Here is a 17223-nt window from a genome sequence, read left to right on the forward strand (position 1 = left end):
AGTCATCACTTCTGATCATCATCTGGGATCATCAGCTCTTTGGGACTTATCAGCTATCGAGCGCAACTATTTCTTTTGCACCATTTTTTGATTAATGATTCTTCTGCAATAATTATAACTCCTTAAAACAATTTTGTTTCTTTATTTTCAAGATAAGAATTATAGTTACAGCATTACAGCACAGAAAAAGTCCTTTCAGCCCATTGAACCTATGCTGAACATCAACCACCCATTTACACTAATGCTACAGGAGTCCCATATTTCCATCAACTCCCTGCAGATCTTTTTGCTCACCTACACACTAGGGCTCATGGCCAATTAACCTACCAACCTGTATTTCTGTGTAATGTGGGAGGAAACCAGAGCACCTGGGGGTGGGGTGGGGGGGGGGGGAACACACTGTCACAGGATCATTGCTCTGACTTCATTCCAACATTGACGGTTGAGCCTTCTATCGCTGGAGATATTGGTGACCATCCACCAGCTTCTTCCTCTGCAGTTGCTGAGGTGAGGGGATTCCAGCAAACCCATAGGGGTTTGGGGTTGAAGGACCATCAAAAGAAAACCAAAAAATAAAAACTGCTAGAAATCTAAAATATCAATAGAAAACTGGGAACATTTTCAGTTAGACACAGTCAGATCTGTGGAAAGAGAAACAGAAAATGTGGTCAAATCTAGGAACCATTTTCTCCATTTCCCAGTTCTGATTAAGTGTCTCAGTCAAGGTTCACAGATGCCACCTGATCTGTGGATTGAAAGGAAAACAACGTCCACCCAAGCCAGGACAGCACACTGCTTTTAGATCTTGGGAAATGACTGTGTCCCCATACAGGTGCTGTCATTGTCTTTATCACCAGTGGAGATTGTTGCCTTGTGAGGTGATGGCATTGCTTAGAGGGTTGTGTCAAGCAGTTTCTTTCACCACTGGCCATGAAACCATCTGGTGACTACAGTGTAGGGTTTAGCTAGCGATGCTATACTGAGCCAGTCGTTCATCCTTCAGAGTAAGGGATAACTCTGCAATTTCAAACAATGAAGTTAAAGCGAGTTGGAAAAGGAATACTTGAGATACGTTTAGCCATGTTTGCGCTGAATTAATTGTCTAAGGTCAGCAGCAATGGTAGAGCAACTTGCACAAAATGATTAAACAAGGCAGGAGAGAAATCAGCCTAAACCATCAGATTGCCTAATATTCCAAGTGAGAGGAGAGAAGTGTTACTGACTATCCTGGTAACAAGACCACAATGTATTTTGAAACGAAAAAGCCCCTCCCAGCTGTGACCATCTTGCTGCCCATTTTCAATTCTATGATTCACATATTGAAACCAAATTGGAAATGAAAAGAGCAAAAATCAAGAGTATAATAACATGAGGACATTTTTTTTCCCTATTTCCCAAACCCACAAGGTGTTACAATTAATATTGAAATACTGTATTAGATGCTCTGGTGGACCAGGATTATTCTGTATCAGTATCCTAGATTCGACGGGAAAATATTCCCAGGTCTCAAAAACAGTGACAATAAAGTTCACAACTATGGCAACATCATAAAGGAGCCCCATCACCTAAGTCACAATTTGCTGCAACCTTCACGCAGAAGGTATAGAAGCCTCCAAGTTCAGCACCTCGAGGTTCAAGAACAGTTTTAATCAAATAGCTATCAGGCTCTTGAACTCCCTTCATTACTCTAGCCATAAACTGCAACTAGACCACCAAACAATCTGTCTGCACTACTGAAACACTTTTTCCCCTTGCGCTAACTTCAGCTATGAATAGTTATCTCTTTTTTGTCTTAGCATGTTGCAGTAATTCAATTTATACTATAGTACAGGCACACAATCCTTTAGCTGGACATCTAAAATGCAGAAAGTTCCAAAAACCGGCAAATGGGGAGAGAGACCGGCAGCACGAGTCGGGCAGGCTTTGGGGGGGGTGGGTGGGAACGGCAGCGCAACTGGAAGGGGGTGGGGGTGGATATGGCAGCATAATTCAGGTGGTCTTAAATCTGGCTTTCTGAAATCTGGAAAAACCTGAAATTCGGAACACACTGTCCCCCAAGTGTTCCAGATAAAGAATTGTGTATCTGCATCGTGGCTGCGGTAAGCAAAAATTTCAGTGCATCCATGTGACAATAAAATAATCTTTATGTATAGCTAAAAAGTATTGGAGTAAGGCTTCACATCTGATCTTTGTTAAGCCAAAAGGATTAGTATTTACATAGCACCTTAAATTCCAGACCATTCAGTCAGCTGATATAGTATTAGGAAATACAACAACCCATTTATGGACAATAATGTCCAAAAGAACCAATATGTGGTCATTGGAACCCAAAAGTCTTGGACAGGTCACCCAGGAAAATAGCACATCGAGAAGACAGGCCAAATGATGTCACTCCCATTAATGCAACATGCCCTTATCATTCAACTTAAGTATCAAATCGTGTTGTTGAAATCAGAGATCAGAGGTTTACAAGAGCCCAGGCCGATGGTGCATGATACACAACAGTATGTCGCACTTTGAACCCTTCACTTAAAGGGACAAAAGTTGTGCAGAGATGATTCTTGAAAAGCATTAAAAAATTGATAATTATGATTATCAGACATAGTGCTTTACTTGGACAAAACAGAGTACATTTCCATGAAAAGCGGCATTACAAATCGATTCCTGTAATATTACCATAAACATATGGCGATATCAGTATTTTGTTTTTTTTTTAAAAAAGGACCACAGGCTAATTAAACCAAGCTGATATGATGGAGGGTCTGATGATCGGTGAACGACACCTAATGGTCCACAAAAATGACAGAAGTGGGTCATGTCAAAAAGCCATGTCAATCCACTCCTTGGCCTTCATAGTCGACAAGCAAAAACAAGATCATGGTGCAAATAGGAAAACAGAATTCTGTAGCTGTGAATTAGTATTTCCGGCTGATGACCCTTCATTAGAACCAATGGCAAATTGCTGACCCATGTCTTGTTAGCTTCTCTCTCCAAAGGTGCCGCCTGACCTGCTCAGCATATCCTTTGCTTTTGATCCCAATTGAGTCATCAACTTGATTATCAAGGCAAACGATGCAAATCCATGACCCTTAACTGAACAAAATTTAAATAAAAATTGAAGGGGAAAATTTTGATTTAAAATGCATCACAACACAAAACCCAAAGCAACAAGGGGAATACAACCTGCATTAACAATGCAATCAGCATTTTTACACATTAACGGGGACCAATCACCTAGAAACTAAACATCAATGCACATTTTCAAGGTTGTCAAAAACCAGTACTCTGTGATTATATAATACAGCAAATGCAACCCAAAAAAAGCCCCTTATTTAAAAAAATTAAAATTAAAAATTGTGTATATAAAAGTGGTTGAAAGTTCCTTTCAAGGTAAAGCATTCATGTAGCTTCAAATCATACCATGACGTCAGGTCTTTCAAAAGACTCTGCTGTGTTTGACATTAATCTACAGTCAGCTGAAATCCTTTTCAATTCCAGCACTGGCTTATATGTTTACAATTTCATATACTTTAAAAATGTTAATGTTCTAACTTTCTTTTTTTAATATTTGAAATATTGAAAAAATTCCAAACCCCGAATAAGTTTCTCCACTTCAGTGTCCTCTTTCTCACCCCCAACACAAGACAATCGGCAGCACAGATCACCAACTAGGACCACGGCGACACTTTTCCCTGCTTTCAAGCTTCAACAAACAGCATTCAATTAAAATGTTCACTTTAGAAATAAAAAATATTCAAACATCCCACTCCCTTTCTATTATTTCTTTTTTAAAAAAAAGGAGTCTTCGTTTCAGATTTAGGCATTGAAAAGTATCATCCAGTACGATTTCTGAAGCATTTAGTTTGTGGAGTGAACTGAAGCATTTCTGGTATCAAAAATTCCATGAAAAAAAAAGAGTGGATCCCATTTAATCCCAAACTTTCCCTTCTCCCCACCCCAAAATGAAAAACGCACACATTCACAGTCTCCAACAGGCTGTGAGTAACAATGTAGGATCCCTGGACTAGCTGCTGCTAAAGTGTGTGCTTCAGACACATAGGGTGTCAATCTAGGGTGGCAAACTAAGGCTACATTGTACAATACTGCAGATTTATTTTTATACAATTTCCAGCAATTGCTTGCATTTTTTTTTAAAAAAGATATCGTTCTTTAATTACACAATGACGCTGGGTCTCAGTTGATTCCCAATCCCTTTCAAGTTATTCATTCTTTGCCCTTTTCCCATTTTCTTTCTCATTGTCTATCGTGTCAAGGAGTTTCCGCTTGCTACAGTCAGACTGGGTTTTCACGGGCCGTGGTTTAAACGTGATGATAATACAAGTCATGTTGTCGCATCCAGTTCCGTCTCCTGACGTGTCAGGTGCCAAACAGTGATCCAGAAGCTGCAAATTAAGAAAAGGACACTACATAGTCTGCACTAGGATGCTACTGCAAAACATCGAATTTCGTGACTCATTCATGACAACAAATCTGGATTCTGAGTCAATGTTTGAAGATCACGCTGACAAAACTAAAACTTAAATGCAAGGATTTCCTGCAGAGGATCATTCTCTAATTGCCCCCATTGACCATGCACACTCCCGGACATGAACTGGATCCTGAGGCCATGGCATTGCTTTAAATAACAAATTACACAGGTTAATGATCAGAAAACACATGGAGCACATTTCTAATGCCCATTTGGACCATTGTATGCCACTGCTAGTTTAATTTTTCCTGCTCTATTCATGGCTTTTATAGTATTAGTACAAATGACACTGTTACCATCAAACCCAACGACTATATTCTTTCATTATCCTGTCCAAAATGGAGGAGGATTAGAATAATAATTTCTGGTAGATCATCTCCATTCTCATTCAAATCTGTGGGTTTGAAAAATTAAAATGATACTGGTTCCCAAGCCACACAATGTGAAAAACGTAAATACAGCCATATTTATTGAGGGCTGCCAAAGATACTGAAGAATGGAACAGGGAAGAAGAGGAGGTAGATGAGGGGTGGGGGAAAGAAATCAGCAGTTTAGAGGTGGGGGGGAACTGATAATAAATGTTAATGTGTATAATTTTCATTTGTTAATATAAAAGAATTATATTTTCTTGATATTCAATTAGAGGTTGAATAACTAAAGTAAAAAGTTAATTTCGAGCTTCCACAAAGAGTTTTGTTCTGAATCTGGTGGCCACAGCTGACATACCTAAATTAGCAATGGCCATCCACAGTATTATTTAAGTTCCTTCCAAGCAAAGCTACATAATGTATCAACTCATTGTTGTTAATACTGATGGTCAAGTGATATAGGACAGGTAAGCAGAACAGTGTTTGAGTGTAATTGTTGACAACAATTTGACAATCAAAATTGGCGTCCTTAAGAAGATTTAAATAAGTAGAAATAAAAAGAGCCTACTAACAGTTAAAAACAAAATAAATGCAGAGAGCAAAACGTTTTTTTGTTTTACAATTCACAACTTTTCAAAATTAGAACGTTATTTTTGATTTGCAAGAACAGGGAGGAATCTGAATAGATAGGGGGCACGGTTAGCGTAGCAGTAGGCACAACACTGTTACAGCGCCAGCAATTGGGACTGGCGTTCGAATCCTGCACTGACAGTAAGGAGTTTCTACATTCTCCCACGTCTGCGTGGGTTTCTCCCCACCCTTCAAAACAATGTACTGGGGGTGTTGGCTAATTGGGTGTAATTGGACAGCACAGGCTCGTGGGCCAAAAGGGCCTGTTACCATGCTGTACGTCTAAATAAAATAAAAATAAATTGATGGATATGCACATTGTTCATCACCAAAAGTTCACCAAATTAATTGGTTCATTGGGCCATCACAAAGGGCAGTTAATAAGTCAATTAATTTTGTGGGACTAGATTTACAAATAGGGCAACAATGTGACCAATTAACCTACGAACCCTGCTTGTCTTTGGAAGGTGGGAGGAACACTCAGAAATAACCCACAGGACATGAGGAGAATGTACAGAGAGCGGCAGATTTGAACCGCCACACTAACTGTGCTACCCCAAACCTAACTCTCTGGATCAATTGTCTCTCCGGTGAGTTCCAGAGAATTACTTCCATAAATACTGCCCTCTAGAGTTATCCTCAAACACAGGAACCATGTTTCACGGACCATCTTGATCCAGAGTGATCCCTACAATCTCTAATCCCAAAATCAAATATGCACCAAAGTTATTTTTAAAGAAATGAATCATTTCACTTTTAATGGGTAGGCCCATGTTCAGCAGGAAAAGGCAATTTCTTAGAGACTTAGTTACCAAATTCACATTTCCAGCTCAAGTCTCATCAGCACCTTCCAAAGCCAATTTTATTTAGTCAATTTTACGCAATCAGTTGGGAGGAAACTCAGCAGATCAAGTGGGAGAAAAAGAATAGTCCATGTTTCGTGCTGAAACTCCTCATTGATGAATGGTTGGCTTGAAACGTGAATCATTCTTTTTCTGCCTCTTGGCTTGCCACATTCCTCCAGCAGATTGTGTCCAACTTCACATTCTGGCATTTGCAGTCTCCTGTGTGTCTCCAGAATTATTCCGTTTTCTTGTGCCAGTGAAAAATATTGTTAAGCGGGTCTGTTCTGGGGGGGGGGGGGGGGGGGTACAGTATCTTTGGAAAGTGGCACTTACTTATAGTTCAGTTAATTTCTCAACCACATTTCCATAAATCCTTGACCTTTGCCCTTACCTCTTCAGATATGGAAGAAAGCATCCTCAAGTCTCCGTTCTCATCCTTCTTTTTGATGCGTTCACTGATGAAATCCACAACTTCCTGGCTGCTCATCACATTCCTGAAAGCAAAGGACTGGAACTGTAAGATCTATTTCCTGATCAGAAATAGAAGCTGGAAAAGACCATTCAGCTCTTCTACTAGCCCCATCCAAATGCCAGAATCCCTCCCACACCAAGTCACTGGAGCCAAAAAGATTAAAAGTTAATATTGTTGGGAACAGGTTATGGAATGAGTTGTTAGTAAGGAAGGCAAATACATTCATTTCGAGAAGATTACAATATAAAGGCAAAGGCATTTGTCAGACTACATTTGGAGCGTTGTGAACAGTTTTGGGTCCATATTTAAGAATGTCAGTGTTGGAGAGGGTCCAGACAAGTATGATCCCAGGGATGAAAGGGTTAACGAACAAGGGGCATTTATTGGCTCTCGACCTTTATTTGCTGGAGTTTAGAAGGATGAGGAGAATGGAAAGAGAATGTCAATAGGTGCTGGAGTAGGCCATTCAGTCCTTCAAGCCAGCACCACCATTCATTGTGATCATGGCTGATCAGAACCCCATTCCTGCCTTCTCCCCATATCCCTTGACTCTGCTAACTTTAATACCTCTATCTAACTCTTTCTTGAAAGCATCCAGAGAATTGGCCTCCACTACCTTGAGGCAGAGCATTCCACAGAACAACAACTTTCAGTGATTGATGAACAAGGACACCTAGATTTTGCTGTACTTACCTTTTTACCAACTTGACACCATTCAGATAATAATTGCATTCCTGTTCTTGCCACCAAAGTGGATAACCTCACACTTATCCACATTAAACTGCATCGGCCATGCACCTCCCCACTCACTCAACATCTCCAAGTCACCTACATTCTCATAACACCCCCCTCACATTTCACACCACCACCCAACTTTGTGTCATCTGCAAATTTGTTAATATTTACTTTTAATCCCCTCATCTAAATCATTGATGTAGATTGTAAATGGCTGTAGTCCCAACACCGAACCTTGCACTGGTCACTGACATTCTGAAAGGGACCCATTAATCCTTTCTCTTTGTTTCCTGTTCATCAACCAATTTTCTATCCACGTCAGTACCCTACCGCCAATACCACGTGCTCTAATTTTGTGCACCAAACTCCTATGAGGGACCACCTTATCAAAGGCTTCCTGAAATTCCAGGTACACTACATCCACTGGCCCTACCATATCCATTTTCATAGTTACATCCTCAAAAAATTCCAGAAGATTAGTCAAGCATGATTTCACCTTCGTAGATCCATGCTGACTTGGACCGAACCTGTTACTGCTATCCAAATGTGCCACTATTCCATCTTTTATAATTGACTCCAGCATCTTCTCCACCACTGATGTCAAGCTAACTGGTCTACAATTCCCTGTTTTATCTCTCCCTCCTTTCTTAAAAAGTGGGATTACGTTAGCTACCCTCCAATCAGCAAGAACTGATCCTGAATCTATAAAACATTAGAAAATGTCCATAATTTATAGACCCAACTCCTTAAGTACCATTGGATGCAGACCCTGGGGATTTATCAGCCTTCAGTCCCATCAGTTTACCGAACACTATTTTCTGCTTAATGCGAATTTCCTTCAGTTCCTCTGTTACCCTATAACATCTGGGAGATTGTTTGTGTCTTCCTTAGTGAAGACAGATCCAAAGTACTTGTTCAACTCGTCTGCCATTACCTTGTTCTCCATAATAATTTCACCCATTTCTGTCTTCAAGGGCCTAACTTTGATCTTAATTAATTTTTTTCCTCTTCACATACCTGAAGAAGCTCTTTTATATTCTTGGCTAGCTTACCTTCGCATCTCATCTTTTCTCCCCGTATTGCCTTTATAGTCAAATTCTGTTGCTCTTAGAAGTTTCCCAATCCTCTGGCTTCCCGCTCATCTTTCCTATGTTATACGTTTATTTTTTATACTGTCCTTGACTTCTCTTGTCAGCCTCTTTGGAATGAACTGATTCTGCATTTTCTGTATTATTCCCAGAAATACCTGCCATCGTTATTCCACTGTCATCCCTGGGGAATCTTTCCAGTTAACTTTGGCCAGCTCCTCCCTCATGGCTCCATAGTCCCCTTTGTTCAACTGTAATATTGACACTTCAGATTTTCCCTTCTCCCTCTCAAATTGTAGATTAAAACTTATAACTACCTCCCACTGGTTCCTTCACCTCGAGTTCCCTTACCATTAGGTTCCCTTAGGTTCATTACACAACACTAAATCCAGAATTGCCTTCTCCCTGGTAGGCTCTAGTATAAGCTGCTCTAAGAATCCAACTCAGGTACTCCACAAATTCCCTTTCTTGGGGTCCAGTACCAAATTGATTTTCCCAGCCTACCTGCACGTTGAAATCCCCCATAACTGTAGCATTACCTTTGTGACATGCCAATTTTAACTCTTGATTCATCTTGCACCCTATATCCATGCTACTGTTTGGGGCCTGTAGATAACTCCCATCAGGGTCTTTTTGACCAGCTGTGGCAGAACCTAAATGACAATCTGTGACAAAACCAAATCTGGTGTAAATATGAGACACCAAACAAAGAAGAACCACTGTGCACCCTCACGTCCCGATTATCCTCTACTGTGAGATTTTGATGATGACGTATGGCTGCCTTCTGGAGAGCGAATCCAAGAAAAGCATCTAGTCTGAATGGAGTAACTGGCCAAGTACTGAAAATCCATGCTGACCAAATGTATTCACGGATTACTTCAAAATCTCACTCCAACAAGGCATGGTCCCACCTATTCCAAACAGGCTGCAATCGAAATCGAGCCCAAGTGTGTAACCTGCCTAAATGACTATTGACCAGTGGCACTTACATCCACAGTGATGAAGTGTTTTGAGAGGCTGATGTTGAAGCATATCAGCTCCTGTCTGAGCGGTGACATGGATCCATTCCAATTTGCCTATTTCAGCAACAGGTTGACGGCAGATGCCATCTCACTGGCTCTACACAAAGTCCTGGAACACACAGACAGCAAAGATGCATACATCAGGATGCTCTTTATTGACTAGAGTTCGGCATTCAACACCATCATCCCCTCAAAAATGATCAGCAAACTCCAAGACCTGGGCCTCAAGATCCCTCTGCGTAATTGGATCCTTGTTTTCCTCACCTCCAGACCCAAATGAGTGCAGATTGGCAAGAACATCTCCTCCACAATCTCCAGCAGCACCAGAACACCACATGGCTGTGTACTTAGCCTCATTCTCTACACCTATGACTATGCGGCTTGGTACAACATCACCGTTATAAAACTGGTGACATTTCCACAGAAGTGGGTTGTATAAAATGAGGCAATGAGTCTGCATACAGAAGGGAGATTGAAAACTTGGCTGAAAAGCATATTAACAACCACTCACTCAATGTCACCAAAAACCAAGGAGCTGATTGTAGGTTTTGGGTCGGGAAAACTAGGTGTACAATCATTGATTGAAATAAGAGGTGAAGAGGGTGAGCACATTTAAATTCCTGGAGTCACGACCTCAGAGGACCTTTACAGGACCCAACGTACTAATGCCATTGTGAAGAAAGCAATTTAGCACCTATACTTCTTCAAGAGTTGACAGAGGCTTGGTATGACCTTGGCAAACCTCTACAGGTGTGTAGTGGAAAGTGTGCTGATCAGGAATGGGGGGTGGGGTGGGGCACTAATACCTCTGAGCAAAAAGCCTTGCAAAAATGTAGTGGACATAGTCCAGGACATCACAGGCAAACCCCTCGCCAACACTGAGAAAAATTGACACTGAGTGCAGTTACCAGGGAGCAGCACCAATCATCAAGGTCCCACACCACTCAGGACATGGTCATTGGTGATACAAGACTCAAACCACCAAGTTCAGGAACAGTTGCTACCTCTCCATCATCAGATTGCTCAGCAAAACTCGCAGAGCACTCATAGCATAGGGATTACTTACGGTGGCATGTGAAAGAAAAAGTATGAAACCACTGCTTTAGAGTGGCATACAATGCACAACTTGTGGAAGGAGTACAGAAAGTAGTGGACGCTTGCAAACTTGATAACATAACCTACAGTGGAAATCTAGGATTCTGATGAAAGGACATCAGCGAGAAACATTCACTCTCATTCTCCACAGATGCAGCCCAATTTCATGCTGAACCTTCTATTACTAAGCATTACTTTTTAAGTTATAAAACAGGGAACCTTTCCTTCCTTTTGAGGTTCAATAAGACAAAAGAACTTTTAAATCAGAACCAGGAATGGACCAGCAGGCAAGTTTATGGGCTATTTCTGCTTCTTATCTACCTTCCTGCCCAACTAAAAAATCCACTGGTCTCAATGGCTGTACATCCAGTCCTTTAAGGAAATTTTAAATGGGAGGAGTCACGTGATGGAGTAGTGGCCGGTAGGGGAACTCCAGCCCTCTCCAGAAAAGTAAAAAAAAGATAGAGAAAAAACAAAGGCACAAACATAGAAACCACAACAAAGTGAAAGTGAAAGTGTGGAGAAAATGGCAGCGAAGAAAGAAAAACCAAAAACGGGAAGAAAAAAAGAAGGAAAGATGTTGGAGGAGGAAGCCCGCTCCCTGAGGTCAGTGGAAGCCCCGAACTCGGGACTACAAAAATGGCTCACGGAGCCAAACAAAAGTGCGCAACCGCTCAAGACAAAAATAACACTGACAGGTGGGGGAACTAGCTGAGGATTAAATCTCCACAGCTGAAACAGACAACTACAACACAACAGCAAGACTCTCAACAGGAAAACAGAAAATAATGAAAACAAGAAGGAAGAGAATAAAAATAAGAAATCAAAGGAAATTTTAAATGGCTGGGTGCTTAACCTGAGACTCCTAGTTCTAAGGTCATGCTTAAGAAGTCCTCAGCAGCAAGAACAATTTGCCTTAACTCCATTTCTCTGGGTTCTGACATGACTGTTGAGGCCAAGGTGGAATCCACAGATTTTGCAACAGATGGGCTGTTTGGCAGTTGATGTACTCATTCTGCCATTTTACATTGGATGTTTCAATCTGAACACTCCATCGCCATTAACAATTGTGGCCTGGATTTCAGAAAGAAATCAGTGGGAATGCAACATTCTCCCCCCACCGCCCCCAACAAAAGGAGGTTTTGAGAACATCCTTGAATATTTTCTTCTGCCCATCTGGTAATTGCTCATCATAAGGAGCTTAGAACAGAATGTGGTGCAGGCATGTCAATGAGGCAGCTAGTCCAGTGCAGCTGTATGGGCATTGAGGCACGCAGAGGAGCAGGGACCTACAGAGTTCACTGAAGGTGGATTCCCATGTAGACAGGGCAGTTAAGAAGGCATATGGTTTGCTGGCCTTCATAAATCAAAGTACAGGAGTATAGGAGTTGGGAAGTGATGCTGTGGCTGTTTAAGGCATTGGCGAGGCCTGGTTTGGAGTACTGTGCTCAGTCTGGTCTCCTAATTATAGAAAGAATATAGATAAAGTGGAGCGGGTTCAGATAAGATTTACAAGGATGTTGCCTGGCTTACAGCATCTGGATTACAGGGAGAGATTAAGGAGACTGGGACTTTATTCATTGGAACGTAGATGACTGAGAGGGGACTTGATAGAGATATTTAAAATGTTGAAAGGAATAGATAGACTAGACATAAACAGACTCTTTTCCCCTGAGGGCAGGGGAGGTTGGAACAAGAGGGCGTGAGTTAAGGGTAAGGGGGCAAAACTTGAGGAGAAATATTAGAGGATGCTTTTTCACTCAGCGAGTGGTGGCAGAATGGGATGATCTTCCGAATGAGATAGTTGGGGAAGGGTTGCTTCTGTCGTTTAAGAGAAGGTTGGATGTGTACATGGAGGTGAGGGGGTTGGAGGGTTATGGGCGGAGAGCGGGAGGGTTGAGCTAGTGGAGTTGTTCAAGTGAACCGGTGCGGACTCGAAGGGCCGACATGGCCTGTTTCTGTGCCATAAATTGTTATATGGTTAAAGATATGGGTCTCATTGCTGGGGATGTCGGTCCCGGAGACGCTCACTGTGCTTTGCTTATTCTGTCAGTAAATTTTGGAGGATTCTGTGAAGTCCACCTCCTAACGAAATGCTTGGAATATGGGAGCATCTTAAGCCACATCTTATTGTTTCAGAGGGGCAAACTCAATACCTCTTGCCAATAACCCTCAATTCAGGTTTCTGGCATCTCCCCAGTGAAAGACCAGAAAGATATCCAAATTAACCAGTATAAATGACAGTCGAACTGACCACTGCTCTATAATCTCCGGAAAGGGTAGAACAGTTAATGGAGTGGATAGTGCAACTCTATACAACAGCAGTAACCCAAGTTCAAATCTGCCACTGTCTGTAAGCGGTTTATGTGTTCTGCTAGTCCATGTAGATTTCCTCTGGGTGTTCTTTCCTCCCAGGTGCAGGTTTAGTAGGTTAATTGGTAACATGTATTTGGGTAGCGCAAGCTCATGGGCCAGAAGGGCCTGTTACTGGGCAGTACCTCAAAATTAAAACTTACCCCCAAATTGAGAGTAACAGGATAAAGGCCACAAGAAATTCATCATTCGAGTTCTGAACCCCCTGAGAGGCCTGGGGTTATTTAACCTGCTGAGTTTTTCCAGCATTGTGCTTTTAGTTGTGAACCTCACATGCATACGTTTTCTACGGCAGTGCACCACAGATAATTTATTTTACACCTTTAGCTGAGATTCTCAACTGCTGGCTTTTCCCTCAGATGCAATCAGAGTAAGTTTGTTGAGAATGACTAGGCGCGAATTTACTTGCGGATCAGCAGCTCCACGCCTCAAATGAAAAGATATCTGATGACCAAGATCCAACAGAAACCCTGTGACACTGGGTGGAAAGAGGAACTGGTTGATAACCATGACACAGAAACTTCACTACTGCCCAGGTCAGACCTATGGCTCCATCCACTAAGAGCCAAAATTAGACAGGCACTTTAGGCAACAGTACTAAGAGCTGGGGAGAGGGCTCATAAAGTCTTGTCTTGGCAGATGAAGGCAGAAGAGACCTCAAGAACAATCAATGCAGGAGGAGTCACGTGATGGAGTAGAAGCCAGTCGGGGAAACCAGCCCTCTCCAGGAAAATAGAAAAAAAAGTCAGGGAAAAGCAAAGCATAACAGAAATAAAGTACAGGAAATAGAAGATAAAGATACAGAGAAGAGAAAGAAGATGGCTTCCAAGAAGGAGAAATTAAGAACAGCTGGAAAAAAAGTAAAAAAGTCGCCGGATAAGAAGAAGGCCTTACCTGCAGGAAGGAACAGGACGTTGTGAAGACGAGGAGCGCCCGACCCTCGAGGTCAGTACCTGCCCTACAGAGTCGCGACCCACCAGCCGGTACACGACAAAAATGGCTCTGTGCGCCAAACAAAAGTGAGCGACGGCGCATGCGTGAGGAGTTGTGCAAGTGCAGTGCGCAATCAGAGGACAAAGGGGACACCAGCGGGAGGGGGGCTCAGCAGAGGAGCGGGCTGTCAAAGACCGAGCAGCTGAGAGACGCCCGACACCAGGGCTCTCAGATGGAGGATAAGGAAGACAGCAGAAGAGGGTGCGATGAAACAGATGTGGAAGACAGACAGAGGGAAGATAGTCAAGAAGACCAACATCAAGAAGCACCACAGACGAGTAGCCCAAGAGGGGAGGAACAGCACAAGAGGCCCAGCAAGAAGAGGCCCGACAAAGAGATACAAGCAGCTCATCAGGAAAAACAGAAGAGACACAGACACAAAAAAGAAGACACAAACACAGAAGAGGAAGACCAAGATCTTCACAGAGAAATAGAAGGTAAAACTGATCGACAAAGAGAAATAAAAGGTAAAACTGATGAAAAGAATATAGATAAAGTCTTTTTTGAAGACACTAAAAGAATGGTCAGCATTAGAGTTTAAAGCAATTAAAAGGAAAATGAAAAGAACAGAAGATAAAATGCAAAGGTTAGAACTGGTAATGACAAATAGGGAAAAAAGTAAAGAATGTGGAAGAACGGGAAACGGCTATAGAAATGGAAGTGAATGACTTAAGAGAAAAATTGGAAGGAAGTGACAAAAAAATTAAAGAGACACAAGAGTTGTTATCTCAGAAAATTGATATGTTGGAAAATTATAGTAGGCGAAACAACATAAAAATAGTGGGCCTGAAGGAGGGTGAAGAAGGCACAGACATGAAGGAATTTATAAAAGGATGGATCCCAAAGGTCCTGGGAATGACAGAAATGCAGGAAGAAATGGAAATAGAAAGGGCACACAGAACATTAGCTCAGAAACCATAGACATATCAAAAGCAAAATCAACTTTATGGAAAAAAGGATACAAATTCATATTAAGACATCCAGCCGTGCTTAAAATATTTATACCCGGGGAGCAAAACAAACTGTTCTCGGATCCAGAGAAAGCGCAAGAATTTGCAGAACGTTTGCAGGACAGGAGAAGTGATGAAGAAATGTAACAAGAATGAAGAACGGCAATAAACTATATATAAAGATGTAAAAACAATGTATATGTAAAGAACTAAAGAGAGGAAAAGAGAAGGAAAGGAAGGGAGCAAAGGGAAAAAAGAGAGCTTTGTTATGTGTTAAAAAAAGTGTTTTCTGGAGAGGGCTGGAATAACCGTCACTGCAAAATCAGTTGACGTTGCAAACAAGATCGCAACCCAAATGAAAAGGGGAGTTGTGGTTGCCCAGCAAGGGGTATGGGGCAACTCAGAGAGGGTGAGATCTTTTGGGGTTAAGGTATTAGTGGAAGTGGGAACTGTGGGGGTACTTTATGTCTTAAATGTGTCGTCGCATATTAAGTGTAATAAGAGAAAACTAAGAGATGAAAATGGGGAAAAAGGGAATGGAAGTGGCAAAGAGGTGGAAAAGATATATAACCAAATTAAACGGAACAGGCTACTAAATTTATTGAGGAAGGAAAAAATAGATATAGCATTTGTGCAGGAAACGCGTTTAACTGAAGCAGAACATAACAAACTAAAGAGAGACTGGGTCGGACACGTAACAGCAGCATCCTATAATTCAAAAGCTAGGGGTGTAGCCATACTAGTTAAAAAAAAAAATGTACCAAACAAAATAGAGGAGGAAATAATAGATCCGGCAGGAAGGTATGTAATGATAAAGTGTCAGGTATATTCAGAATTTTGGAATTTGCTCAATATATACATACGCACCTATCAAGGAGGATCAAAAGTTTATGCAGGATATTTTTTTGAAGATTGCAGACACACAAGGAAATATATTGATAGGAGGGGATTTTAACCTTAATTTGGACCCAATGTTAGATAAAACTGGACAAAAGACAAGTAAAAAGAGTAAAGTAGCCAAATTTATGGTTAAATCAATGCAGGAAATGAAACTTGTGGATATATGGAGGAGGCAGCACCCAAGAGAGAAGGAATATTCATATTATTCGAGTAGGCACAAAACTTACTCAAGGATTGATATGTTTTTGTTGTCAGCCCATATTCAAGGGAGAGTTAGGAAAACTGAGTATAAAGCTAGACTACTATCAGATCATTCACCCCTGTTATTAGCAATAGAACTGGAGAACATCCCACCAAAAACATATAGATGGAGGTTGAACTCCATGCTACTTAAAAGACAGGAATTTAGAGAGTTTATTGAACACCAAATTAAAACATATTTGAAATAAAGACAGGATCAGTGAAAGACAACTTTATATTATGAGACGCAATGAAAGCCTTCATTAGAGGGCAGATAATAAGTTACGTGACTAAGATGAAAAAGGATTACAATTGGGAAATAGAGCAGTTGGAAAGGGAGATAGTAAGTAGAGAAAAGGAATTAGTAAAAAGGGATGATATAACAAAATGGAGAGAACTTGGAGACAAAAAAATAAAATACGAAACATTACAAACGTACAAGGTGGAGAAGAACATAATGAAAACAAAGCAAAAGTATTACGAACTGGGAGAAAAAACACAAAAAATATTAGCTTGGCAACTTAAAACAGAACAAGCTAAAAGAACGATACTGGCATCAAGGAAAAAGGACAAACAAATTACATATAATCCAACAGAGGTTAATGAAAATTTTAAGGAATTTTATGAACAATTGTATCAAACTGAGAACGAGGAAAAAGAGGATAAAATAGAGGAATTTTTAGCTAAAATTGAACTGCCGAAATTGCAAGAAGAGGAACAAAACAAACTAATAAAAAGGAAGTACAGGATATATTAAAAAAGCTGTCGAACAATAAAACACCGCTAACGTTGATAGGGAGGATAAATAGCATTAAAATGAACATGTTGCCAAGGATACAATACTATTTCAAACATTACCAATTCCCTTAACAGAAAAATTATTTAAGGAATCAAAGAGAATAATAAGAAAATTCTTGTGGAAAGGGAGGAATCCAAGGGTAGCATGAGATAAGTTAACAGAGAGATATAATCAAGTTGGTTTACATTTAACAAATTTTAGAAATTATTATAGAGCCGCACAAT

General features: G+C 40.9%; 1 protein-coding gene across 1 annotated transcript in view; it reads right to left on the reverse strand.

The window, feature by feature from the left end:
* Positions 1 to 2126: 2126 nt before the first annotated feature.
* ppm1g (protein phosphatase, Mg2+/Mn2+ dependent, 1G) overlaps positions 2127 to 17223 on the reverse strand; it is a 106684-nt gene continuing 91587 nt past the window's right edge. The window contains exons 9-10 of the mRNA XM_069930766.1: positions 6724 to 6826; positions 2127 to 4403 (exon numbers count right to left, since the gene is read on the reverse strand). Coding sequence (XP_069786867.1) covers positions 4221 to 4403; positions 6724 to 6826 — 286 coding nt within the window. The 3' untranslated portion in view covers positions 2127 to 4220. The remainder of the gene's footprint in view (positions 4404 to 6723; positions 6827 to 17223) is intronic.

This window comes from Narcine bancroftii, chromosome 4 (assembly GCF_036971445.1).
Source record: "Narcine bancroftii isolate sNarBan1 chromosome 4, sNarBan1.hap1, whole genome shotgun sequence".
NCBI classification, from domain to species: domain Eukaryota; kingdom Metazoa; phylum Chordata; class Chondrichthyes; order Torpediniformes; family Narcinidae; genus Narcine; species Narcine bancroftii.